General features: G+C 56.2%; 3 protein-coding genes across 4 annotated transcripts; all 3 read left to right on the top strand.

The window, feature by feature from the left end:
* The first annotated feature begins 1939 nt into the window (after positions 1–1939).
* On the top strand, positions 1940–12536 carry GGA1 (golgi associated, gamma adaptin ear containing, ARF binding protein 1). Of its 2 annotated transcripts, none has more exons than XM_032687997.1 (17): positions 1940–2025; positions 2624–2708; positions 3005–3080; positions 3679–3777; positions 5052–5175; positions 5660–5760; positions 6739–6819; positions 7223–7360; positions 7500–7581; positions 7793–7900; positions 8204–8359; positions 9110–9174; positions 9316–9494; positions 9602–9885; positions 10086–10255; positions 10501–10611; positions 10783–12536. In XM_032687997.1, exons 4-17 carry the CDS (start codon positions 3694–3696, stop codon positions 10891–10893), a joined length of 1794 nt encoding a protein of 597 aa, XP_032543888.1. In that variant the 5' UTR covers positions 1940–2025; positions 2624–2708; positions 3005–3080; positions 3679–3693; the 3' UTR covers positions 10894–12536. The 2 variants fall into 2 exon arrangements, with proteins under 2 accessions (XP_032543888.1, XP_032543887.1); XM_032687996.1 differs by lacking the exon at positions 1940–2025 and adding an exon at positions 2120–2246.
* A 1402-nt stretch (positions 12537–13938) lies between these two features.
* Positions 13939–23411, top strand: SH3BP1 (SH3 domain binding protein 1). Its single transcript, XM_032687998.1, has 18 exons — positions 13939–14698; positions 16480–16522; positions 16895–16999; positions 17388–17464; positions 17747–17858; positions 17950–18026; positions 18404–18539; positions 19166–19234; positions 19629–19719; positions 20010–20152; positions 20248–20359; positions 20456–20537; positions 20837–20917; positions 21039–21155; positions 21594–21685; positions 21839–21968; positions 22137–22252; positions 22707–23411. Exons 1-18 carry the CDS (start codon positions 14637–14639, stop codon positions 23039–23041), a joined length of 1980 nt encoding a protein of 659 aa, XP_032543889.1. The 5' UTR covers positions 13939–14636; the 3' UTR covers positions 23042–23411.
* An 883-nt stretch (positions 23412–24294) lies between these two features.
* PDXP (pyridoxal phosphatase) lies at positions 24295–26700 on the top strand. Its single transcript, XM_032689363.1, has 2 exons — positions 24295–24901; positions 25147–26700. The coding sequence occupies exons 1-2, from the start codon at positions 24325–24327 to the stop codon at positions 25470–25472; spliced, it is 903 nt and encodes a 300-aa protein (XP_032545254.1). The 5' UTR covers positions 24295–24324; the 3' UTR covers positions 25473–26700.
* Positions 26701–26819: the final 119 nt, after the last annotated feature.

Here is a 26819-nt window from a genome sequence, read left to right as displayed (position 1 = left end):
AAGGACTTGGGACTTGGTTTGCTCAGCGATTCGCCTCGAGTTCACGGGCAGCAAGAGCGTTTGCTGAGCCCGGCTACTCAGGCAGGCACTCCCCTGCCTTCTGGTGCCCTCTGCGGGCGGCTGCTGCAAGACCTGCCCAACCCGGGACCTGCATCCCTCTGCTGAACCTGGGACCTATATCCCTGTGCCAAACCCGGGACCCGCACCCCTCCGTCCCCGTGAGCTGCGCTCATCCAGGCCTCTGGGTTGGCGTCATCACTTTCCTCCGCATCTGGCTACAAGCTAATTATAGTTCCAGTACTTTCCCTCTGGAGCGGTGTTAATTACCACATGGAGCGCCTCACCCGTCCAGACCTACTTGGAAATTCCAGCTGTCGGCAAAAATAAATCGAGGGAAGTGAGAAAGCTTCTTCCTCACAACATCTAACCACTGTTACAGGGAGCAAAATTCAGACTCCGATCTCTCTTTCTTCTTCAGTTGCACTTAGGGTCCTTGTTATATGAAAAGCAGATGTAACCAAAGGGGAAAGAGGCTCCTAAATCTATGAGAAATAAAGGCAAGGTCGCTGCTGACAGGACTGTTCTGCACGAGTTCACTCGCCATTGTTTGCAACCAGCTGAAAAGTGGGTGCAGCCTTCCATTCATCCCGGACTCGGCTAACTACTGGGTGTTGCCAAAGGGAGGAAAACAAACAAGCTTGAGACTCAGACAGACCGAAACCTGAGCAAAGGGGCTGTGTAAAACACCAGCCTGCTAAACTCCTCCTTCAGAGGCATCGCTGTGGGGGGTGGAGAAGAGACATGCATGCCTTCTATGCAGATGGTACATGACCTGGAGGGCTCATAAAGATGACTTCAGGATTCTCAGAAAAATCAAAGAGGTAGTACTGACAGGCAAGGTTGACTCATAAGATTAAAATAACTCCTGTTAAACGTGCCTGAACAGAGCAGAGGGAAGGATGTTGCCATTTTCTATGAAAGGTGCTTAAAAAGGGCTTTGTGATGCAAGGCAGTAATAGTTAAAAAAAGAACTACATTCAAGCGCCAAAAAAAGTGCTTTTTAATGGCCAAAAAATCCCCACCGAAACAATGGCTATCCATAAGGAAAAGCCATTAGGTGTGACAACAGGGCAGTTCCCTCGTCAACCATGGGATTAGCACTGTAAATGAGTAACCCAGCACGGGACGGCTCCGGCTCAGACGCCTGTCTCCAGGATCAGAGGCTGGAACGCCGAACAGGCTGCATTGTATAGGCTGCATTGTGCTCTTATCGCCGACGTTCCCTGGCAGCCCCAGCCCCAAACACCTCCGCCGACACCCCAACAGGGCACACCTCGCACAGGGGGAGGCTGAGGCTCCCCAAAGCTCGCCGAGCTCGTCCCTTCCACCGGCGCTGTTTGAAGTGCAGGAAAGTAAACAACGAAGGCAGCGAGTCGGGGTGAAGACGCGCTGCTCCTGCCAGGGCCACTGGAGCACAGAGCAAACAGGCGGTGTCAAGTGCCACAGCTGGCGCTGGCCTAGATTGCCAGAGCCACGAGGAAAACGAGGGCAAACGGAGTTTGTTATCCTGGAACCCTCCAGCTCTCTCCAGGGCTCCACCGACATCCCCTCACACGCACGCTGCTCAGCGAGGCAAAAGGTCAGGCGATCACCTGCTACTTAAAGATCACGGCAGGGGAGCTCGCTTACTAGCATTTATATTATATTTATATTTATTACGGTCCGGCACCTAGTCCCCCTCCATCTCCGGGGCGGGGGCGCACTGCGCATGCGCCGCATCCGGCGAGCCCGTGTCCTTTGAAAGGACGCCGCGCGCCGCCAGCCGGAAGTGCCCGGTCTTCTTGCCGGAAGTGGCTTCACCTGCCAGTATGCGGGTTGTTCCGGGGAGGGTCGGCCCAGTGGTTTCCGCGCGGCGGCCGCTTTCCGGCGCCCTGCCCCGCCCCGCGCTCGCCTGCCCTCCGTGCCCTTCTCCGGGAGGCCCTTCCGCTTCCTTTCCCGTCCCGCGCCTTTCCTTCCCCCGCGCGGGTGAGCTCCATGGTGGAGCGGGGGCGCGCACCGGCAGGGGGCGCGCTGGCGGCGGGGCGACGCTCTGGGCCGCTGACTTCCGGGTGTCAGTGGCCAGAGGGATCGGGGCCCTCCATGGCGCGGCCGCGCCGGGCCCGGCGGGAGGGCGGCGGAGCGGCGCTACCCCGCTGAGCAGCCGCGGCCCCCCGACATGGAGCCCGAGACGCTGGAGGCGCGCATCAGTGAGTGCGGTCGCGACCGCCCCGCCGCTCCCTCTGGCGCGGCCGGCGGGGGGGCTGTGAGGGAGGGGGCGCCGGGGGTCGCGGGGTATGGAGGGAGCTGCTCCGGGCAGGTGCGAGGGCCGACGCCGGGGGTGGGTGTGGGCGCACCCGGGGGCTGCGGTGAGCCCGGGGCGGGCGGGCGCGCGGAGGTCAGCGGGGAGGAGGGGGCGAGAGTTTGTGCACAGGGCAGCCACGGGAAGGGGCGAGTGCACACCGGCGTGTTTCTCCTCCCTCACCATCCCTCGCCACTGCACCTGGTGGAGCTGGCAGGGAGGGAGTGGGATCGTTGCCCCTCGCCTGGGGAGGTTTTTCTTATCGTCCCTTCCTCCCGCCCGCAGACAAAGCAACAAACCCCCTGAACAAGGACCTGGACTGGGATGGTATCAATGCGTTCTGCGAGCAGCTCAATAAGGAGCTGGAGGGGTAAGTGCTTCGTCCTTTCCAGGTCACAGGCCTAGTTGTGATCCCTCACACAGTAAAATCCAGTGGGATTGTCCCAAGAGCTGAATAGGCACAAAGGCCCTCAAGGTAAGGGTAGGTGGGGGGTGTCCTGGTCCACTAATGGAAGGTACCCCCCAGGTTTTGAGGTGTCTTGGTGCCTTATCAGTGTCTTCAACTTGCGACATGCTTTTCACCCCTGGATTCCCAGACAGGAAGACAGGGACCAGGGTTTTCATCAATAACCGCCTAGCTTTTTTTTTTCCCCTCACTCCTTCCAGTCCTCCACTTGCCACCCGACTTCTTGCCCACAAGATCCAGTCTCCGCAAGAATGGGAAGCTATCCAGGCCCTCACGGTAAGGGCATCTGCAGGCTTGTAGAACTAGATGGAGGGGCAGGGCGTGGAGATGCTCCAGCTTTACTGGAGAAGTATGGGAAGCTTTGAATTCCCTCTAAGAAAGCCCTGGAGCACCTGGGCCCTTGGGTGGGAGAGGGAGTGAAGGTGGTTCCACAAGTCAGGAGAGGTTACTTGGTTACTTTCTAAGATCGTATCCTGTTGATAGGAAGCTTTTTGGTTTTTGTTGTGGTGGTTTTGGCAGTGCTGGGTTAATGGTTGGACTCCATGATCTTGATGATCTTTTCGAACCTAAATGATTCTATGATTCTTAATTGTGTTGTGGATCCACACTGTGAAACCCTGGTATGACTTCTCTAAGGGTATCCCTTTCCATGGGCTGTTGACCCATCTCTGCAAAAACTAGCTCCAAAGAGGAAAATCTTCTGTTTCTTTGTGTGAGGGTGCTTGACCACCCTGGGATGGGGGGAAGGGGATGTTCCTCTGCTGCTGTGACAGGAGCCACGGGCCCCACACCTGGTGAAGGAGCAGGAGGAGGGAGCTGCCTCCCGATCCTGGTGCTGTCCCCATGCTGGGACTCACCTGTCCCCTCTCCCCAGGTGCTGGAGTCTTGCATGAAGAGCTGTGGCAAACGCTTCCATGATGAGGTGGGCAAGTTCCGCTTCCTCAATGAGCTCATCAAGGTGGTGTCGCCCAAGGTGAGTCTCAGGGCATCGTGCTAGAGAGGACTCCTGGTGACAGGAGGGCTTTGGGAAAAAGTGGTGGCTGAGCAGAAAGGCCAGACAGCCACTGGAATGTAGGGAAAGCAGAACAGTGTTAGTATGACATCTAGTCCTTGTTCCCTGCTGAGTTTCCTGGTTGGAAGGTGAGTTTTCACCCCTCTGTTCCAGGCTGATTGTTGATGTAGGAAGCTGAGGGCCAGCTAGATGTGATGCAGCCAGCACTTGTGAGACAGCTGAGCTCATGTGCGGGCCTGGAGTCACCTTCTCTGCATCGCTGTTGGGCTCTGTGCTGGATGTGCTCAGGAACCTCCCCCAGCTCTGACATCTGACCGTGTCTCTCTGGGGTGTCCCAACCTGATTGAGACACTCAGTGAGGACAAGCCCAGGCCTGGTCAGTGGTGTTCTGGCGAGTCCATCTGAAGGACCAAGTCGTTACCTGCTCCTCTGCTGATGCTGCTGTTCCTGCAGCAGAACAAGCTGTGTGTGCTCCCCTATTCAATCAAGACAAAGAACACCAGCAAGTGTAGGGTTAAGGGAACAAAGACTAAATATGACTAAGGAAAACATTTGTCTGCCAGTCACAGCTTGTGATCTGCAGTGATGAATAACCAGGAACAGTGACAGCAGCATCCTGAAGTCCTCCTGCTTGGCACCCTAGAGCATGTCCTCTGCCTTAAGCCACTAGACTTTGGTGGCACATGCGCTGTTTCTACTACCAAAACTCCCAGCAGACCCACAGGGGAAGGGTGAAGGATGATTGCATGGCAGGAGGAGAGCTGTAGCATTTGGATATCTCCCTACTGTGTACTGGTCATCTGGGGCTCACCTTGCTGTAAAGGATGCCAGGCACTGGGCCCTGCCTCAGAGACCATTAACCACAGTCCTTCCTCTCCCAGCCTTGCTGTCCCCTGTTCTTGAGGGCTCCCTTGCTGAGCAGCATCTGTTGGCAGGACCCTTTTCTTCACAAGGAGGGGACAGAGACCTGCCTGAGCCTTCCCACCTATCTCTGTGTGTTGCTAAGGGGCTGCTGCTACAGCACTTCTCACACCTATTGTTCTCCTGTTGTGGAAACCAGGCACAGCATAGGATGTGTTGCAAGGCCCTCATGAGCTTCCCTACTTGCTTCCTCTTTCCTCCTCCTTGTGCCGTAGGAAATAGTCTCACTTCTCCTGGGGAGTGAGAGGAGAGGAACAGGCCAAGCTTGCAACAGCTCAGATCAGCTTCAAGCCACCTCTTTTCTGTTCCTCTAGTATCTTGGCAGCCGGACACCAGAAAAAGTGAAGTCAAAGATCCTGGAGCTGATGTACAGCTGGACACTAGGGCTGCCCCACGAGGTGAAGATCTCAGAAGCCTACCAGATGCTGAAGAAACAAGGTCTGGAAGGGGAAGGTGGATGGATGGTTTGCCCTCCCTTGTTTTTTTGTCTGGACAGAATCTGAAATGAGCTCTCCCTTCCCTGTCCCCAGACCCACAACATCCATCAGTCTGGCTCAGCACTAGGGTCAGGAGAAGGACTGGGTGTCCTGGGGCTCCTAGCCAGGCAGAGGGAGTTGCTGGTGGTCCAAGTTGCTGGGTGGGAGGACATATCTGCTTGCTTCTGTGGGAGATGGGGCCCTGGAAAGGTCTGGGGCTGAAGGGCTATGAGTGCTTTGGCAGTAGATGCTGGAATTTTCTAAGAGAGGATATCTGCGGGGAGTTCTTGTGAAAACACTATCCAGGGTCTTGGGTAACAGGAGCAAACCCACACACCATCAATCCCAGCTGGATTTGGTGGGCCACTAGGGAAAGAAGACCTGGGTGGCGGTGCCATCTCCAAATGGGTGAATTTTGCTGATCTCTGCTTTGGTGTCTACTGTAGGAATTGTGAAGTGTGACCCAAAACTGCCCGATGACGCTCCTTTTCCACCGCCACCCCCTCGGCCCAAGAACATCATCTTTGATGATGAAGAAAAATCCAAGGTGAGGGCTCTGTACAAGGAGAGGGACAGCAGGCAATATCCTCCTGCTCCAGTATCTCATGTCCCCCTAATGTGGAGATCCAGAAAGAGTTGAGGCCCCTGCTCCACATGCTCTCCTTCAGAAAATTGTATCACAGGAATGTTGAGGGTCTGCTCCAAAATCATGACAAAGGAAACGGACAGAGGTGGGGCATGTGGGTCTGTTTGACCTTTGACTTAGCTGAGTTACCTGGCCACAAGGTCTAAATCCAGCCCCAGATGCTGCTGCTGTTATCTCTTCCCCACCCCAGCACTGCAATCTGCTTATTGCCTAACTACTTATACCCTCCTGGACCCATCCTTTGTTGTCTTTCCATCGGAATTGTGTCAGGCAAACTTCTGCATTATCAGTGCTGATACATTTAAACAAGTATTGAGCTCCTCTGGGTCTAGTTCTGCAGCCAGTTTGCTGCAGGTGACACCTTTTGCCTCCATGGATCAGAGTCTGCAGATGAGGATTTATAGGTGGCCAGTGGGACTGTTCCCTGACTGTGGAGAGGGAGAGAAGGTGGGAGCTCTCCCTCTTCACCAATTGCACCTGCAAAGAGGCATGTTAAGAGGTCCCATAGTAATTCTTGCAATCCCATGGTAATTCTTGCACAAACCAGGCTTTCTCTGTCTCAGTGCTAGTGCTGCTGCACTCTAGACTCTCCGTGGTGGGTAACAGGCAGGTAGGAGCAGGGTTTAAATGCAGGGAATCTTCAGGGAAATATCTATCTCACATAAACAGAACCGTAATGGGAAAAGGAAGGGCAGTTTTATTTCTTCTCTCCCTGGTCTCTGATAGCTCCTGTGGCTGGGCTTTCTAAACAGCTGGCATTGTTCACCGCCTCTGCCAGATACAGGTTTGGGGCAGGGGGAACTACTGGCTCTAGTGTAGGAAGAGTGACTCTGGCTGCCACCCCTCAGCTTGGGCTCAGAGGTGCCTTCTCTTTTGCAGACACTGGCTCGGCTCTTGAAAAGTTCCCATCCCGAGGACCTCCGGGCTGCCAACAAGCTCATCAAGGAGATGGTTCAGGAGGTGTGGCTGGGAAAGAGGGAAGCTAGGGGGACATGGTCTGGGTCGTGATGGTTGGCACTAAAGGAGCAGTGACTCTGTGACCTCATCCAGACATACAGAGCTTCTGCCCAGAATTTTGCTGTAGCAGCTGCTAAAGAGTCCATGTGTCCATCCCTTGGCTTCTTGGAGGAATGGCTCTGGGTGCATTCTGTGGCCCAAGCCCTGTTGCAGCACTAGATCTGCAGCAGTTCCTTCTGTTTGGCAAGTTATGGCCCAGGGATAACCTGGAGTTTTTCAGTGGAGTGGGAGCTGTTTTGAGGGCAGTATTGCTGTGCCTTAGACCAGGGAGTTGGTGGTTGACTGGCTTCCTCTCCAAGTTATAGCCAAGAGCAAGGACATCCTTCCCCATGTGCTTCCCTTCCAGGACCAGAAGCGCATGGAGAAGATCTCCAAGAGAGTGAATGCCATTGAGGAGGTGAACAACAATGTGAAGCTGCTGACAGAGATGGTGACAAACTACAGCAAGGGGGAGACAACGGAAAGCAATGAGGACCTAATGAAGGTGAGGGAAGGCCATCCCAGCATCCTCCCTGGGCATAGCAGAAATGGGTGACCCTTATCCCCCTGTCCTCCTGCCTATTTTGTAGCCCCAGCTGAGTGTCCTGCTGCTTACCTCAGCACCCCTTTCTCCTCTCCTCCAGGAGCTGTATCAGCGCTGTGAGCGCATGAGGCCCATGCTCTTCCGCCTTGCCAGTGACACAGAAGACAATGATGAAGCTCTGGGTAAACAAATCTGGCCTTTCCATTCCTGCTGAGACTGCAGTGGAGGTGTCAGTGTACCCTGGTGCATTCTGCAGCAACAATGGCAAACACGCTCTCTGCAGTGGGTTGTTGCAGCTCCTTGGGCCTTGCTTTGACAGAATAGACAGAATCAGGGTATAAAAGTCACTCTCTTGACTGTTTTCAAACTTAGTTCCCACCTATTCCATTTCAGCGGAGATCCTGCAAGCCAATGACAATCTAACACAGGTGATCAATCTCTACAAGCAGCTTGTACGGGGAGAAGAGATCAATGGGGAGACAGTGGCTGGTCCCCTTCGAGGTGAGGAGACTTGGGGAACTGGGGACAGGAACATCAAGCAGAGAGACCCTATTGCTGGTTTCCTGCAGTGTAAGAGGAGATTGAGAGCAGTGGAAAGGTGAAACCTGCAGCAGGTCAGAGTGGGGCTGGTGAGATGAGGAAACAGCACGTAAGGGTGACTGATGCATGAAGAGAGGGAACTGGAAGGGAGAGCAGGGCATTCTCCCTCTCCCAGGTGTGTGGAAGGATGGGAACTGGCCTCAGCACACTGCATAAGGACTGGGTAAAGTTTTTGATTGTCAGCTTCTTCCTTTTTTTTTGCAGGCAGCACCTCAGCGCTTCTGGATCTGTCCGGCCTGGAGCTTCCAGGAACATGCCCTTCCTACCCAGCCTTGCCCACCGTTTCAGGTGGCTCAGCAGTCCCCATGCCTGACCAGGCTGGCTCTGTCTCCTTGCTGGATGATGAACTCATGTCTTTAGGTGACAAATCCAGAGCAAAAGCTCTTTATTCTCTCCTTGACTCTGGATAGTCTGCATGGGTGGTTCTTGTGGCAGCAACATTAATAAGAAAGAGCTCTGGGAGAGGTGAATAATGAAAGACAAAGAGATGTCCCTCATTTAGCATGAGGGAAAGACCCTGCTATGATTCTGAACTTCAGTCCCAAGGTGTTTTCCTATCTAGTCAGAGAGAGCCTGCAGGGATGCCCCCACTGATTTGCTCTGGGAAAACTGACCTGGCAGGTAAATCAAGCATGATGCAATGGCCATCCCCAGATGGGATCACAAGGGTGGGTCACCCTCAGCTCCTCATGTTTACTGCTTGGTGTTGAAGTCATGAGCTGACAACAGATGCATGGGACTTCCAGAACTGTTCACATGGAAATCTTGTGAGGAGCAAATCCTAGAAGGCTTTAGAGTCCTTCTTTGCCTAACAAGATGTCTGTTTGCTAAGACAAGTGCTTTGAGTACAACAGCATGAAGTAGACAACATGGTCAGCCAGACTTGTCAGCCCAGTAGTATTCACTTTTCTGCCAATTGCAGTGAGAACTAGACTGCAAATGAGGATCTCTGGACAGAAAAAAACTACTATCACCTTCCAGGCTCTCCCCCATCCAAGGATGGGGGCCAGAGATGGAGACCACATTGGTGGTTCTGCCCTGCTTCGTCTCTCCATTCAGGCTCTTACCCACTTGATAGCTAAGCTTCATGTTTGCTTTTACTCCTGGCAGGCCTGAATGACCCAGCACCACATGCTGCCCAGGCCAGTGACACCAGTGGCTGGAACAGCTTCCAGGTAATGTGCTGGGAGCCATGGCAGAGGGTGGGGAGGGTAGTAAAAGCAATAAATGAAGAAGTAGGGAAAGATCCCAGATCTGATGGTTGGTGCTGAAATGCAACCCTGCTTTGAGGGCTCTCCTGTGCATTCTTTTTACAGTCATCAGATAGCAATGAGCTCGGTATCACCCCTATCACAGCAACACCACCAGTCAAAGCAGATGCTGGTGCATCCTCCCCCAAACCTTCTCCTAGCAGCAGTGGCCTGGATGACCTGGACCTCCTGGGCAAGACTCTACTGCAGCAGTCTTTGCCTCCGGAGTCTCAACAAGTGCGATGGTAAGCAGGGGCAGTGCAATCTCGCACCTCTCCTCATCTTTTCCATTTCTGGGGTGCTGGACACAGCACTTCAATGCCCTGTTCCACTCCTCGCTCTTTCCCTACAGGGAGAAGCAGCAGCCACCCCCTCGGCTCACCCTGAGGGATCTGCAGAACAGGAGCAGCTCTGGCACCACAGCCCACAATCCCAGCACTCCACCTGTGCTCCAGAGTGTTTCCCCTAACCCCACACTGCCCCTGACCTCAGAGCTGCCTGCCCCTGCTACACTTCCAAAAGCTGCCACCACACCAGCAGGAAGTACTGCAGTCCCACCACGGCCTCCTGCCACTGCGCTGCCCCAGGAGATCTCGCTGGCCAACATCACTGTGCCTCTGGAGTCAATCAAACCCAGTGAGTTGGGAAAAAGAGGGGGGCAAGCATGGGGGGAACAAACGCTGCACACATGGTGGGGAAGAACATGAAGAAACTTCTTGCTTGTTGGATTTTGTGGAGGTTGAGGAGGAATGCTGTCTCTGTCAGTTGCATGGAGTTTGGGTGATGGGGCCAGTTCCCTCCTGGCTGACTGCTGCTTGTCCCTGCCTTTCCCACAGGCAGCATTCTCCCTGTGACAGTGTATGATCAACATGGCTTCCGTGTCCTCTTCCACTTTGCTAAGGATGCCCTGCCCGAGAGGCCTGATGTGCTTGTGGTGGTGATTTCTATGCTCAGCACGGCCCCGCAGCCCATCCGCAACATTGTCTTTCAGTCTGCCGTCCCCAAGGTGAGGGAACTGCCGGGGCTGAGGTCCCCAGACTGGGCAAGAGCATGATTCTACTTCTGCAGGAAAACCAGGATGAGTTGAGAGAGCTCTGTGGGCATGGAGGCAAGTTGTGTTGCCTTCAGATTAGCGGGAACTGGCACAATGTTTTTCTCTTTGACTAGACAGTGGAAGCTCCCCAAGTACAGGAGCAGAGCTTCTGGCTGCCAAGTCACTCAGGAGTGTGGGGTGCTCTTCTCTCTCCCTAGGTAATGAAGGTGAAGCTACAGCCTCCCTCAGGCACGGAGCTGCCAGCTTTCAATCCCATTGTCCACCCCAGTGCCATCACCCAAGTCCTGCTGCTCGCTAACCCACAGAAGGTAATGGCATCATCCCTGGGGCACAGGCAGAGGCTGGTTTTGGTGCCTAGGCAAAGCCTCCTTACCCTGTCCCCATTGCCTCTCAGCATTGTCTGAGAGATATAAATGGTTTGTGCCTCATGTCTTTCTTCCCCTCCTTCTGATTGCTTATCCTTTCTCCTCCATCTCCAGGAAAAAGTGAGGCTACGGTACAAGCTGACCTTCACCATGGGAGAGCAAACCTACAATGAAATTGGGGATGTGGACCAGTTTCCCCCACCAGAGTCCTGGGGAAACCTCTAGAGCCACATGTTGCAGGCACTACACTGCAGATTCCTTGGGAAGCCAACCCTGCAGGGCTGGAGCAGCCTGAGGAGATGGGAGGGTGGGTGGGGGGCTGCTGCTCACGCTCTGTTCTCCAGGCAGTCAGGTGAAGGCCCGAGGGAGCGTGCCTCGAGGAGGAGAGCAGAGATGCCAGGAGATGTTCATCCCACAAGACTAGGAGCAGAGTGGAAAGCTTCGTGTGTGTGAACAGTTGCCTTCCCTGCTCTTCCGAAGATGACACTCCCTCCCCAGTCTGTCCAGCTTCTCTTCTAACCCTGCTTTCCTGCTCTAGGTGCAGTGGGGAACAAGGACAGGGAGTTTTAACAGCCTCAGCCCAGGGCAAGGGCTAGCAAAGGAAGATCCTTTTCTGCTCCCTCTGCACTTCCCAGCTTTTCAGCTACTTCGTGCTCTATGGTGCTCCCTCTTGTCCCCCCTTCTCCCCTCCTTGGAGCTGGGCCCCAGTGTTTCCCTATCTGTTGGGATCACGCTGGAGCTGGTATGGAACAAGGCTGGACAGAGGCTAGGTATCTCTCCAGCACCAGAGAGCAGGCAGCTGCCCTTGCTTTGGGGGGGCCAGGGAGAGTGATCATCACATCTCTGTCTTAGCTGCTTAGAGAGCTGCTTGTGGGAGGTGAGCCCCAGGGTGGGACCCTGGGGGCTGGGAAGGGCTTGCTCTGTGCCTTCCCAGCCCCTTTCAGCTGGAGTTCTGAACCCCCACAGCGGGGTGGCCCGCACTCTTCCCACATTTTATCTATCATAACAACTTTAAGAACGGGGGCTGGAGAGGGGCACACTATAGGGGGTAGTCTCCTTGCAGCCTCCTGACAGATGGGGAGAGGAAGCAGCCCTTAGTCTTCCTCCACTTTGGCTGGACTGGAGAGCTTGGAGGCATGGGGAGCTTTCTCAGCTCTTCAGTGTCTTCTCGCAGTGGGGTAGGTGATGGGCTGGGAGCCAGGGAGAGACAGGAGCCCAGCCCATCACCACTAAGCTCTTCACAGGGGCGTACGGGGGGGGTTCAGCTGTGCCTTGCTCACCTTTGCCCGCAGCTGAGGGCAGGCCTGGCTCCCTGTGGCGGGGAGGGGGCTAACTCCAGCCACCTAATCACTGTGACACAAGAGCGGGGATCTGCAGGCACGGAGGAGACTGGGGAATGGCACATCCCAAGCAATCCTGATTCCTCATGGGACTTGAGACCACGGGAGCTGCTTCCCATTTCTAAGCTGGTTTTGAGAGGGCCTGAGCATAGAAAACAGAGGCAAGCTGTGCCCTGTGTTGGCTTGTCAGAGCCAGAAGGCTTCTGTGAGGTGGAGACAAGTGGAGTGCCTTGCACTCTTGGCTCAGAGCAGCAAAGGTGATGTGTCTCAAAGCTGGGCACAGCAGGCAGTAGAGGACAAGGGGAAGCAAGGTCTTTGTGCTGGGGTTCTGCTGTGTCTTACTTCCCTTTCTGGTCTGTTAAGGGTTTTGTATGGGTTTTTTCCTTGCAGATCTTGTTTGGTTCTTGAATAGACTTGTATATATTTTCAGTGCAGAATTCTGTAAATGGAAGAAAACAAACATTTAAAATTAGACGCCCGGCGCGAAGAATCAGCTGTATTTATGGGAAATAAAGAGTTCTTTCCTGATCCTGTCCCTCTGCCTTTTGACCCAAGGAATACATTCTCACACTTCACCTTCCCTAACCTCTGAGGAGCTGTACTGCACCCTGCCCATGGTCCTTTCCAGCTTAGATCCTGCCCCTGCAATCCTGTAGTTCATCCCACCATTACCAGGGAGAGCCTTGCCGCAGTGATTTCCCCACTCCTGTGAGCGGGGAGTTGGGATGGTGGAATTCCCCCAGCAGTTCTCAATTCCTTTTCTGAGAACAATCACTTCTAGGCTGCAAACTGGGTGCTGCCTACTTCCCTCCCCCCTGAGAGGCAGTGGGCAAGGGTCTGTGCCTCACAGCCCATGGGAAGCAGGGTTTGACCTTGCTCCCATGCCCCCCACATGACTTTTTGCAGCTTTACCACTGATGGTAGCAGCACTTCCTCCTCTTCCCCCAGGCTGCCTCTTGGAAGCAGTTCCATGGGGCAGCTTTACTGCAGGGGTGCAAAGAGGGGGATCTGCTCTGGCAAACAGCAGTCTGAGGCTAGGAGTGGGTCTCTGACACTGCAGGGGAGGAAGGGCCTGGCCACCAACTGAGGCAGCCAGGGAGGATCTGGGCAGGGCTTTGCTGCATCTTTGGGATAGGTGCTGGAAGTGGATCAGGGGATCAGATGTGCTCTGCCACAGGTTTAGAGCAGCCTGGTGTTTTGGGCAGGGAGAGTGGTGCTCCCTCACCCCGCACCTGCTTGAAAACAGCTGCCAGTGCCACTTTGCCATACACTCACTGGAGACTTGACTCTTACCAAGAAGCACAACTCAGCAGCCCACAAATTACTGCTCCTTAGGCTTTGGGGCACAGGCAGAGTGGCCCTTCTGCCTCTTTTTCCTTTTCTGCTTGCCTGTTCTACCCACAAGCAAACCGCTTCTCATTTGGGCTTCGTTTGCTACTTCCTTTGCCAGCCATGTAACCCAGCCAACAGCAACCTCTCCTCTCTCTTAGAGTAGGAGGAGGAAAGTCCTGGGTGCAAGTGAGGTTTACATTTCATAGAGCCAGGGCCAAAGGTCATGGTGGTGTGAGGGGGATGCTTTTAGAAAAAGGAAAAAAAAAAGTGTAAACCTTGTTGCAGCTCTGCAGAGAGCAGGAAACACCCAAGCCTGAGAACAGGGAGGTTGTGGTCTCCGTGCAACTGTGCAAGTGCTGCTGCTCCGCACTGGGCCCACCCGCCCTGCTTGGAGGAGCTCTGCTGGCGGAGGGGGAGCAGGGAGGAAGGGGCCTCCCCAAAACACAAGGCAACTGCCGTTTGCCACAGCTTTGCAGTGGTTCCGGAAAGCTTCAGCAAAGGCAGGGAGGGAAAGCAGGGTGAGGAGCGCAGGAGGGGTTGCACAGGTGGCTTTGCTGCTTCTCCTGCTTTTGCAATGACAGGGGGGATACGTCACAGGGAAAGAGGATGGAGCACCCGTGAGCAAGGAAAGGTGCCTGAGGAGTGTTGGCAGAGTGTGGGTGACCAGGTAGGGCAGGGAGTACACCAGGCACCCAGTGAACCACACAGCCAGCTGGCACCGGCACGGGCTGCCCCGCGGCACAGCTGGTGGTGGGCAAGGCAAGGGGGGGAACCACCCCAGCTGAGACAGAGAGCAAGAAAGAGAGCGTGGGCTCTTCGCTTGGGCTCAGCAGTGGCATGTGCTTGTCCTGCCTTGTTTTGTGTATGCTGTAATAATATTTCCCCTTTAAGGCTTGGCTGAAGTTATTTTTACTTGTGGGGTGGTGACAGGAACACAGAACGGAGCAGGAGCCCTGAACTGCTCTTACCTGATCTGCGGCAGAGGGGCGGACGGAGGAAGAAGGAAGCTCAGAAAAAGAGAAGGAGCAAGAGAGAGGAGTTCAAGGGAGGAGAAGAGAAAGCAAGCAGGGCATCCCCGGGAGAGACTAGGGAGGGCACCAGCTGGGGAAACTGAAAAAGGGGGAACGAGGAAAGGAGGAAGGAGTAAGGAGGGAAAAGTCCTCAGGAAAAAGCAAAGAGCAAAGCAGCTCCTGGGAGCCGAGGGGCTGCCAGTATCCAATGCCAAGCATTACCGAGGGGTGCTGAGCAGGTACAGTCAAGCAGAGTGGCTCTCCTGGTCTCCTCTCAGCTCTCAAGATGATGAAAAGACAGTTTAATCGAATGCGGCAGCAGCTCTCCCATCCCAACATCGCCACCCGGTAAGGATTTCTGCACTGCCTGTACCAGAGGGCTGAGAGGGAGAGGGATGTGGGTTCTGGAGGGTTTGCGCTGGGGCTGTACTGACTTCCTAGTGACAGTGGCCCGGGAAAAGGGGGAAATAACCCTGAGTTTAAAGCATCTTCAGCATAAGCCGAGAGGCTGTGACCTCCTGGCACCTGAGGGGCAGTGGGAAGGAAGGCTGCGCTGGTGTTGCTCAGGAGCGATCTGATCCCCAAGCCCAACTACCTCTCCCAGGGCCCACAGGTGCTGCATCCACCTGCAAACAGGGCTTTCCCAATCTTGGCTTCCTCAGGATGTGGGGCAATGGGGCAATGGGGAGGGACCTTCCAGCCACATGTCCTCAGCTGTGTCATGACCAGAAGGGTGTTAGGAGCTGGGGCTTTCCCTCCCCCCTGAGTCTGGGGTGTCTCATGGCTCTAGCCAGCCCAGCAGTATGGGCATCCCAAAATGCCCTTTGAGGAGAGGACTGGGGATCCTCAGAAGACCTATGGAGGACTTACAGCTTAACACAAATCCGTCTGTCCCCATCCTACATCTCCCGCTTCCTTATTTTTCTCTTTGCCTTTCCAAAGCTTTCTCCTTGCAAACCAAGAACTGAAATTACAGGGCTGGTCCCTCCCTTCCTGGCCCCCCCACCTCTTTCTTACTGCTACCTCCACAGGTTCCCCAGTGCTGGGTGGTTGAGCGGGACCAATCACGTCCTCTGGACCACAGAGGTCATTCAGCCAGCCCAGCAGATCGGCCACAGAGAAGCAGCTCCTATATCCTGGTGGCTTCTTGATCTTCTTGCATTCCCCAGAGGGGAGCATAACCCCCTTTCCAATCCCTCCTCCCTCAAGATTTCTCATCTCCATGTTAGACACACCTCCCTTTTACTTAATGTGAGACAGGCAGCTCGTGGAGTCCAAGAGAGTTCTTTACCCTCCGCAGAGCCTCTCCTCCGTGGGCCACGACCTCATGTGATCTTGCTTGCCTTCAACCAAACCACCCACATTTCCTGCAGCTCCACAGCCTTGTCCCATATTGGCTTTGGTGGGCGGTGAAAAGAGAGAAACATGAACTGGAGAAAAAGCAGCAGCAGAGGGAAAGCAAACAGGGTTCCCAGGACACAGCAATGACAGCAGGCTGTTGAAGCAAGTCTTCCTGTATGAGAGGCATCAGGGAGGTGTGGGGGTCACGGTGGCTGGTGGGTTTTGAATTTGCTTTTGAGCAGAATTTGATGCAAACCATAAGTTTCCTTTGTCAGATTTGCTGCGAACACCTGCTGCAAAATCAAGCAAAAGCTGGTTTTGTGTGGGTGTTTCTGGAGAGGCTGGTGTTGGTCTCAGACCCCAGCTTGACCACAAGGATATCCTTGCTCTGGCACAAGTGGTCTCATAGCCAGTGGCTGCACTGGCCTGCAAAGATGTGTAGATTCACCTTCACGGGAGAGGTGAGCAGTCAGGATCAACTCCTGTTGTGGGCCCCATCTCCAAAACCCAGGCCACATCTGGGCATTTTTACTGAGGTGCTCTGAACTGGAAACTCTGTCTGATGGGGTTGTCCACCAGTCAGCAAGGTTGGCTGCCTTTGCCCTGCTTCTGCTGCTCTTGTCCCTGTGGGCTTGTTTTACCCATAGCATTGTGTCTCGTGGTCCAGGCTATAGCCAAAGTCTCCTGCTCCCAGGAGAGGCAGGTAGGATGCATAAGGACCTGCCTTTCCAAGGAGGCTGGTGGAGGTCATCCCCATTTGCTGATGGTTCTTTCTCCTTCCTCTGCAGAGCTCAAGAAGCAACTGAGCTCCTGTCAGAAGATTTGCTGCAGGTAAGGCATATGCTGGGCTGGCAGGCATGTGTCTGCTTGTGTCTGGGCGTGGGAACCTGTCCCACTCCTGCCTGCCATTCACCCTGCCAGCACATCCAAGTCATGGGGTTGGGATCCGCCTGTGTGCCGCAGGGTGATTTCAGGACTATGGCGTTAAGGGAATGGCAGGCTTCTGCCACTGGAAAGGGCTTCCCAGGCTGCCCACAGAGGGATGAATCCTGGCCAGGAATTGTGTTCCCTTTCCCCTGGACTGGGGATGCTTTGGGCTGTAGCAGGTAGGCCACCTGCACCCAGAGCTAGGTAGGGGGGAAATGGCCTTGAAGTGCCCATGGTTGATGAAAGGACTTCCCCAGTCCCACCTTTCTACCCCAGATTGAGCAGAGGATCGAGCCAGCCAAGCGAGCAGCTCACAGTGTGTCCAAGAGGCTCCAAGCCTGCCTGCAGGGGCAATGTGGCACTGAGATGGACAAGAGAGTGGTGAGTAAAGTCCTCCCACTGCAGCCTGTGCTCACCCCAGATCTGTCCCTCACCAGCGAATGGGATGCCAGGCCCCAGCTTTGCCGGATTTGTTGAAGCGTGGCCCAAAGCTGTGCCCTGCCTAGGTCCCATTCCCAGCAGTGACCACCAGCAGCCTGGGGTGAGCAGTGCAGGGCAACGCTTTCAATCATCACTAACTTGGGACACTCCTGAAAGAGAGACAGTGTCTTTATATTGAATAACCCTCCAAAGCCCTGGTTGTCTATCCCCCTTCCCAAACCCCTTTGAATCTCTGGCACCCACTGATGCCCTCTGGTGAGCAGCACCACAGTGTGGCCAGGCACAGTTGGTGTCACCACTTCTCTCTCGAATCCTTGGCTCTGTGCAGAAGAAGCTACCCTTGATGGCTCTGTCCACGGTGATGGCTGAGAGCTTCAAGGAACTGGACACAGAGTCCAGCCTCGGGTAAGTACTGGTGGGGAAAAAGTGCCAGGGTGACTCCAAAAGATGCCAGACTCTGGCAGTGACACTGTCTTGGGTCAGGGCCACCCATGGCTCAAACCCTGTCCCAAGAGCAAACACTGGCATTGGAGTGGGAGAGGGGACAGCCAGCACCTTCAGCCTCCCATCGCAGAGTAGGGCCAGGGGCTGGCTCAAGGTCCCACATGGATGCGGCTACATCAGGGTGTTGGGTCAGAGAGGGGCATGGCTCCAGCCCACTGCCATTTCACTTCTGTCCTCACTCAGGAGAGCTCTGGAGATGGGCTGCTGTATACAGAGCTCATTGGCAAAAATCCTGGCTGAGTTTGAGATTGCACTGGAGCACAACGTCCTGCAGCCACTCAACAAGCTCAGTGAGGTAGTCCTGGCTGCCCTTCTAACTCCCATCCCACCACTTCTTCCTGTGTTCCCAAGCCTCTTCCATTCACTCTGGCCACTCTATCCCCCAGGAGGAACTTCCCATCATCCTGAAGCACAAGAAGACTCTCCAGAAGTTGATTTCTGACTGGAACACAATCAAGAGCCGGTATGGGGCCCAATGCAGCTTGGGTGGCCAGGGCATACAGAGCACAGCCCCCTGACAGGTTGGGGGAGAGAGGAAGATGACTGCCCTGGGGAGTGAATTTCCAACAGCTTTTTGGGAGCACCCAGCCAGACCCTCTCTGCAGGTGCATCCTTGCTCTGGGCTGAGCTGGTTCCATGGCCCGAGAGAGAAGGGCAGTGCCACTGCCAAAGGCAGCAAAGTGCCCCAGTGCTGCTTGGTGCCACTGAGATTGTCTGATTCCAACTCTTGCCAGTGGCAGCCTGTGCCATGCCAGATTTCTCTAGTAGTCTGCACAGCTGTCCCACTCCATGTCCCTGGCACTGAGGCCATGAATGTGCCTCTTCTCTCCCACCCCAAAGGCTGAACCAAGCTGCCAAGAGCTCCAGTAACAGCACTGGAGCTGGTGCTGGTCCAGGGGCATCTTCTGCTGCCAACAAACTGGAGATCTTGAAGGAAGAGGAGGAGGAGGTAAAGAGGAAGGTGGAACAATGCAAGGTGAGAATGTCACTGCTCTCCTCCATGGGGCAGCTCCAGGGCTGCAGACCTGCTTCCCTCCACCAGTCTTGTCCAAGGTGACCCCATGGTGAGATGGGTTGCAGCCAGCCAACGTGTCCTGCCCTCTGCAAGCAAACAGGCTCCTCAAGCAGAAACAGAGAGGTGCCCCAGGCCCAGGGAATAAAAAGTGTAAAGGATTCAAAGAGTAAAGGATTCTGCTTTAGAGGAGGCTCCAGGGGCTATAGTGGGGAGCTCCTTGGGCTGGGAACCAGCTGAGCTAGAATCTGCTCTGGGTGGCAGGAAAGTTTCACATCAACTTACTCCTCTTCTGCCCTGTTTCTCTGAAACGCCCAGCATCTTGTCTGGCAGAAGTCATGAGCTCACTGGAGCTGAAGGTGCAGGGACCTCTTATGCCTGAGCCACTTGTGCCAGGACCTTGATCATAGGGCAGGTTGCTGCCACTACACAAACGCAAGTAGTGGAGGCAAGGAGGAATCCCCACCACACTCAGGGACCCTGTCTAGACAACTCACAGACGAGATGAAAGACTTCATGAAGGGGTCTCCTCTTCCTCGGGTGCCAGAGAGGGGATGGAAGATTGCTCCTCTCTGTGTCTCCCTTCCCAGGATGAGTACATGGCTGACCTCTACCACTTCTCCACCAAGGAGGACAGCTACGCCAGCTACTTCATCAAAGTAAGTCCTTTCTCACACTTCTCCTCAGTGTGTGAACATCTCCTGGGGTACGTCTGAGCCCAGCCTTGTCCCCATCCACACCAAGTCCCCCACCCAGGACAAGGAACAGACTGAGGCATCAGCAGATGCCTATAGCTGGCCTTGCTCCAGGCACTGCAGGTTAATGCCACCACTAGCACTAACTGCAAACAGAGTGGCTTGTCCCAGTGACCCCCCTCTCCAATTTACCCTCTATCCCTCACTACAGATATAGTTCCATGGACCTCAGGTGGGTTCCCTTTGCAGCTCCCTCTTTGCCCTGCCTGCATGAGGGTACAATGTCCTGGTAATGGGTGTCTCTCTGAGAGGGGCTGGTGCCAAACTGAGTGCTGTCTGTCTATACCCTGTCTGGCAGCTGCTGGAAATCCAGGCCCAGTACCACCGGCAGTCACTGGAATCTCTGGACACAGCTCTGGCAGAGCTAAGGGAAAGCCACAGACAGTCAGGTACCTGCTGGCTCTCCACGCAGCCCAGGGAGGGCTGCAGCCGAGCCTGGGGGATATAAGTGTGGCCAGCAAGACTGGAAAAGGCTCATTTTCCCTCCCTAACATCTGCTGCTCTCTCCCGTGTTTGGCTGGTGGGTTGGGGACCGCAGCCTGAGGTGAGCTGGGGATGCTGCCTAACCTGTCTCTGCCCCTAGCCAGCTAAGTTTGGACTGGAGTGAGATGTTGCCATGGCCAGATGCTGGATGGCCCCAGTGGCCACCATCCTCTTGACATTCTCCCCCCTCTTCCAGAGCTCTCCTTCAATGCAGACACCCCAGTGGCAGGGTACTATGGTGTGTCCCTAGAGACCCACCTCAAGAGCTTGGGCCGGGAGATCGCACTGCCCATTGAAGCCTGCGTCATGATGCTGCTGGCCTCCGGCATGAGGGAAGAGGTAGGGAGTGCTCCAGACCCCCTCACCACCTTCCCCCCGAAAAGGCACCCCTCTCAAACTTGAAATGCATCCCTTCCCACTTTGCCTCATCCCAGGGTCTCTTCCGGCTGGCAGCGGGTGCATCAGTGCTGAGGAAGCTGAAGAGCAGCTTGGCCAGTGGCTCCAATGCCCTGGAGGAGTTTTACTCAGACCCCCACGCTGTGGCTGGTGGGTGCCAGTGAGGCGGGGTGGGGGAACATCACTGGGCAGTCCTTGCCATCCCCCAGCTGCCATCAGCCCCCACTGCTCCCCCTCCCCTCCCAGGCGCACTGAAATCCTACCTGCGGGAGCTGCCCCAGCCTTTGATGACCTTTGAGCTCTATGACGAATGGGTCAAAGTGGCCAGGTGAGTCCAGACGTTGGGGTGGAAATGCCTGGCTGGTCTCAAAAAGGCCCCAATCAACCCCCTCCATCCTTTCCAGCACTTGAAGCAGGGATGCTCAGCCTCATTTGCCATGTCAGGGGTATAAAAACGCAGCTCCTCCATGGATGCCTACCTTAGCTGCTCAATAAAAGCAGGACATCTCCATCCCCAGGGCTATGGCCTACATGGGGTGGCCAGCACTGGCATTCCTCCTTGCCCACCTCCTTGCCTGCCATAGGGAGCAGGCTGAGCTCTCCATTCCTCCTTCTTCTCTCTTGCAGCTTAAAGGACGTTGACAGCCGTGTACAGAGCCTGCGAGACACCTGCAGCCGCCTGCCCCAAGAGAGCTACAACAATCTGAGGTGTTTTGCTGGAGCAGGGCTTCTTTAGCCCTGCAAGGAGCAGGGCAAGCAATCACTGGTAGTGGCTGTTTCTTCCCCAAATCCATGCCTACTCTACCTTCACCCTCCTTTCACCCCGCAGGTATCTGATCAAGTTTTTAGCCAAGCTGGCTGAACACCAGGAGGTGAATAAAATGACCCCCAGCAACATCGCCATTGTGCTGGGCCCAAACCTGCTGTGGTCGCAGCAGAGCACAGGGTAAGGTCCAGCTTGGAGGGATGGGATGCAGTTTCCCAGCCCCAGCTCGGGTGCCTTGAACACAAATGCCATGGGAAAGGCTGATCCAGCAGCCTTCAGGCTGGTTTGAAGCACCTGCACCTCTTCCATTCTCAAGTCCTGTGTTTGTTCCCAAGTTGCATGTCCCTTGTGTCCTCTTAGCCACTCTGCAAAGCAGCAGAGGAAAGGGCTGAGACCTGAAGCACTTGTGACATGGATGGCTTTCAACACCATTGGCCTCCAACACCAAACCAGGGTTATCAGGACAGGGAACAAGGCCCATCTCCCACCCTGCCATTCCCCTCGGCTGGGCTGGCTTCCCTTCAGGCTCTGGCCCCTCAGGAATGAACACCAAAAGCCATTTGGGGTTAATGTCCCCCAAACCCCTTTTCTGATGCCTACTCCATTCCCGTCTCTCAGAGACCCCATGCAACTGGACTTGGCCTCAGTCTCCTCCATCCAGGGTGTGGTGGAAGCCCTCATCCAGAATGTGGACACCCTCTTCCCCGGAGGTAGGGCTAAGGCACCACTTGGTGGGCCAAAAGGGACATTTCTCCATCCCCAGGAGGAGGGATTTAGGGGCCTGCTCTGGCTCCCTGCCATGGGGTCATTGCTCTGGGCCACAAGTTCTTCCTCACAGGGTCTCCTCCCTTCTCTCCACCCAGAGGTAGATTTTAATGTCTCGGGATTGTTCACACTGCCTGCAAATAGTGGACTTAGCAAGGCTGCCCCAGTGGAGGAGCTGACCCCTGAGCTCCCTCCAGCCACCACTCCCACCCTTCCGGATGGAGAGACGTAAGTCTGCTGGGAACTAGGGGTCCTGGTTGTCCCACCTCTCCCTATGTTCTCCTCCCATCCCACCATGGGATGGCCAGGGGCTATAGCCTCGCAGGTGGATGCCTGGCCTCGAGGCCAGGACCGCCATGCCCAACCAAAGCCTGACTTGCCTCGTTCTCTGCGCAGGACGCCGAGGGACCCCGAGGCCAAGTCCCAGCTGGCATCCCCAGCACTGACCAAACCATCTCCTGAAGTTGCAGGGCCAGCAGCTCCAACAATGACTGACGATACCAGCCGCAAAGGTAAGGGTGCCCCAGATGGCACAGTGCTTGGGAAATGACACCCCTGAATGCCACCTCCTGTAGTTTAGCCTTCATCCTGCTGTTCCCTACAAAAAAGGCCACTGAGAAGGTCCCTGTCACCAAATGAGAGGTAAAGCCTCTGGCCAGGGTAGCATGGCCAAGATCCAGCTGAGGTGGGACCAGGGGATGGACACAGTATGTCCTCCTGTGTTGGGTTGAACATCCCCTGTAAGGAGGTGTAAGAACTCCTGGCCCTTTGTGAGGGGAAGAGGGAAAACCCCCCAAAAGCTGTTGTGCACTTGGGTCTCCAGTACAGGAGCTGGGCAAGGGACAGTTTGTCCATCTGTCTGCCCGCAACCCCCCTGCCTGACCCATGGCTGGCACCACAGCCCCCTCTGCCCTGCGGAGACACACCAGAGGAGGGTACCCCAGCCCAGCCCAGCTTTCTTTTCAGGCAAGCGCCCGGCTCCAGCCCGACCCACGATGCTGCCACCGCCTGTGGCCCAGTCCCAGAGCACAGCTCCTGCCCCAGCAGCCAGCCCCAAAGCCCTGCCACGACGGATGGCACCCAGCCGAGCCCCCTCTGTCCCGCCACCGCTCCCGCCACAGGCGGCACCCCGTCACAGCCGAGATGTCCCGCTGTCCCCCAAGCCTTCCACTGGTGAGGCTGACACAAGGGCTGCCATGGACTGTGTCCCAGGAACCACAGATGAAGGGCAGCTTCTGTCTGCAGGAGAAAGCAGCCCCTTGGCCATATTGGCCCCAGCAGGACAGCCCACAGGGAACTGAGCAGGGCGTGGGGGAATCACAGGCTGGGGAGATGGGGCCTGGCGTCCATCTGGGAACCCAGCAGGTGCCGTGGAAACACCAGGGTGGTGCCTCCACCTTGCTCCCTCAGCTTACACCACCTGGCACGCTCCGCCTGCCTCCCCTTGCTCTCCCGCCTTCACCTTCCCCCACCACCATGTCCCTGCTAGGGCCCAGCTCCCTGCCCAGCTCCCCTATCGCAGGCCCAGGCACTGCCTGCAGCTTTTGGACCAGCGTGGGCAGCTTGGCCTGGAGGGGTCATTTGTGGATGCTCAGCCATGACCCCAGCCCCATTTTGCCTTAAAACACGTTGCCCCAAGAACATATAGACGAATATATATAAATACAAATAGATATGTATATATATATATATATCTGGAGCGCGTGTCCTGTGAGGAGCAGCTGAGCGAGCTGGGGGCGTTTAGCCTGGAGCAGGCTCACGGTGGCCTTACCGCTCTCTACAACTGCCTGATAGGAGATTGTAAACAGGTGGGTGTTGGCCTCTTCTCCCAGGCAACCAGAGACAGGGCGAGAGGACATGAGGAGGAATTTCTTCCCTGAAAGGGTGATCAGACATAGCAACGGGCTGCCCAGGGAGGTGGTGGAGCCACTGTCCCCAGAGGTGTTTAGGGAAAGACTCAATGTAGCACTCAGTGCTGTGGTCTAGTTGACATGGTGGTGTTCGGACATCGGTTGGATGTCTTTTCCAACTTAACAGATTCTGTGTCGGTTTGCCACTATTTGAGGAGCTGGTGTCAAATTCGCAGGCAGGTGTGAGCAGGTGCTGGAGGCCGCAGCCCTCGCGGCCGCAGCGGGAAGAAGGTAAGGGGGACACGGCCGAGTCCCGGACCGGGAGGGCGGCGAGCAGCCCGCTGCCCACAGCCAGCGGAGATAAGCGCCCGGGCCGTAATGGCGATCGCACCGCCCTCACGCCCCGCCAGCCAGCAGGGGGCGCTGTGCCGCCGCGCGCCCCCGCGGGGGGCAGTGGCCGGGGAGGCGCCTCCAGCCAATGGGCAGCGCGTCCAGCCCCGGCCCCGCCTCCTCCGCGGATCGTCACTGTGAGCGCCGGCCCTCGGCCCCGCCCCGCCCTCTGGACGCCGTCAGGGTCTCCTATTGGCGACGACGCGCGGGCGGTGGGCGGTGACTGGCGGCGCGGCGGGGCGGGGCGGACGGGGCGGGCGGGGCGCGGCTATTGGCGGCGCGGCGGGGCGGGCGGAGGGCGGTGGTGCGGTGGGGCGGGCGGAGGCGGCGGCGGCGGCGGCAGCATGGCGAGCTGCCGGCGGCTGAGCGGCGCGGGGCTGCGCGAGGTGCTGGGCCCGGCCCAGGGGCTGCTCTTCGACTGCGACGGCGTCCTGTGGGCGGGCGAGCGCGCCGTGCCGGGCGCCCCCGAGCTGCTGGAACGCCTGGGGCGCAGCGGCAAGGCCGCCCTGTTCGTCAGCAACAACAGCCGCCGCTCGGTGGCCGAGCTGGAGCGGCGCTTCAGCCGCCTCGGCTTCCGCGGCGTGCGCGCCGAGCACGTCTTCAGCTCCGCGCTGTGCTCAGCGCTCTTCCTCCGCCAGCGCCTCCTGGGCGGCGACGGGAACGGCAGCGGGGCCGGGCGCGTCTTCGTGCTGGGCGGCGAGGGGCTGCGCGGCGAGGTGCGCGACGCGGGGCTGCGCCTGGCCGGCGAGGGCGACCCCGCGCCCGGCGAGCCGGTGCGCGCCGTCCTGGTGGGCTACGACGACCAGTTCACCTTCGCCAAGCTGGCACAGGCCTGCAGCTACCTGCGCGACCCGCAGTGCCTGCTGGTGGCCACCGACCCCGACCCCTGGCACCCGCTCAGCGACGGCCAGCGCACCCCTGGTGAGCCCGCGCGCCGTCCCCGGGGGGAAGGGGCTGGTGGCGGGGGTCTCCTGGGGTGGGGTTCGCTGTCCCAGGCCCCGGGCGAGACAGGTCCCTGAGCGCCAGGACGGGCAGGACTGCCCTGGCGCGTCCCTGCCGGCTCCCGGAGCCGTGCTGCCAGCGCCTCGCTTGCCTGTCCTCGGGCGGGACCCAGCGTGCTGAGCTGCCCGCGGCTACTTCTTTTTCTCCTCCTTCCCCCCCCGCAGGGACTGGCAGCCTCACAGCCGCGGTGGAAACTGCTTCGGGCCGCAAGGCGCTGGTGGTGGGGAAGCCCAACACGTACATGTTCGATTGCATTGTGGAGCGTTTCGGCGTCGACCCGTCCCGCACCCTCATGGTGGGAGACCGTCTGGAGACAGATATCCTCTTCGGCAAGAACTGCGGGCTTGCCACCATTCTCACCCTGACAGGTGTTTCCCGCCTGGAAGAGGCGCAGGCCTACATGGCCAGCGACAGTGCTGCTGCCAAGGATCTGGTGCCCAATTACTATGTGGACAGTATTGCAGACTTGATACCAGGCCTGGATGAGTAGCAGTCTGTATGTGTGAGGGCAGAGGGATCAGGTTCCCCATCCCAGATCTCCATCTGTTCCTATTTCTCTCTCACTGCCCTATTCCCTCAATTCCGGGTTTCTTCACATTCCAGCATCCTTCTTTGGGGGCAGATGGGAGCAGAGTTGGCAGGAGGAGACAGGCTTTGAGTTGTCTCCTTTCTGCTGAGAGCTATCCATGATGGACAGAGTCCTTCTCTCCTTCATTGCCAGCTACCAGCATCACTGAGAGAGAGCTGGAGGTCTTGAGGCTGACAGGGGGGTCAAATCAGTGTGTCTGTGTGGCCTCTCCCCCTGCAGGAGTTAGGGACTGGCTGTCTTAGTATTATCTTTCCCTTATCTTAGTATTATTTTTCCCTTGGATAACCAGTGGTGGCCTTTCACTGCTGTCCTTTGGCTCATAACTCTTGACTTCTGAGCTGCATCCCTGCAGTCCTTTTGGTAACCTTGCCGGGGGGGGGGGGGTTATCACCCACCTGGTCTCCATCAGTGCTAGGGCATGTGGAAGGAGTGTGCCAGAGCTTTGGAGTGATGAACGAGAGCATCTCTGCCTCCCACAAGTGAAAGACAGCATTGCCTCATCTCTTTTCTCCCCCCATTCCTTAGAGATGTTTCCTCCACTACTGCCCTGACGTGACTCGGTTAATAACTGTGCCAGTGTCTATCTGAAGGACAGAAGAGACTGGTTTGAGGGGTTTTTGTGCCAAACAGACGAGCTGTGACTGCGCACAGCGGGTCTGCAGTTGTACCTTGTTTTCAAGTACCCTTTCTGAAGGGGCTTGTGAAGGAGAGAGGGCTCCTAGATCATGACAGCACAGTACTAGTGAACTGTATGACTCCCTGGTCCCCCCTCCTCAGTTGGATTTTTTCATAGTACAGTGAGAGAAAAGGGCTGATGGGGGTCCGTGCTCCAGCTGCTGGTGTGCAGGTGAGATGGTGATGGTGTTGTCACTGCTGTGAATGTGTCACAGTCCTCAAAATCATTCCTTGCTGCTTTGTCTTTCTACGTTTTTTTAATTTCTTGATTTAATTTATTCAAACTTATTTATTGTTCAAATATTGTATTATTTGTATAAAGTATGCTGCTCGGTTGCACCAAGGGGACAGGAGGCAGTGCCTTTGGGCCTCCCATACTGTCCGTGTCCCATGTTGATGTTCTTACACTCACCGTGTCTCTGTATATAATAAAGTGTGAGCGTAGGCTGGAAATGGCCTTCTTTTTTTGTGTGTGGTCCCATCAAGATGAAACTGCCCTAGGTATCTTTGAGCCCTCCAAGATGAGGACATGGCAAGACCTTTCCTCACTCAAGGGGGTGCTGCTGGGTTAGA

This window comes from Chiroxiphia lanceolata, chromosome 5 (assembly GCF_009829145.1).
Source record: "Chiroxiphia lanceolata isolate bChiLan1 chromosome 5, bChiLan1.pri, whole genome shotgun sequence".
Classification (NCBI taxonomy): domain Eukaryota; kingdom Metazoa; phylum Chordata; class Aves; order Passeriformes; family Pipridae; genus Chiroxiphia; species Chiroxiphia lanceolata.
Note: the sequence above shows the minus strand (reverse complement) of the source record. Positions and strands in the feature narration are given on the sequence as shown.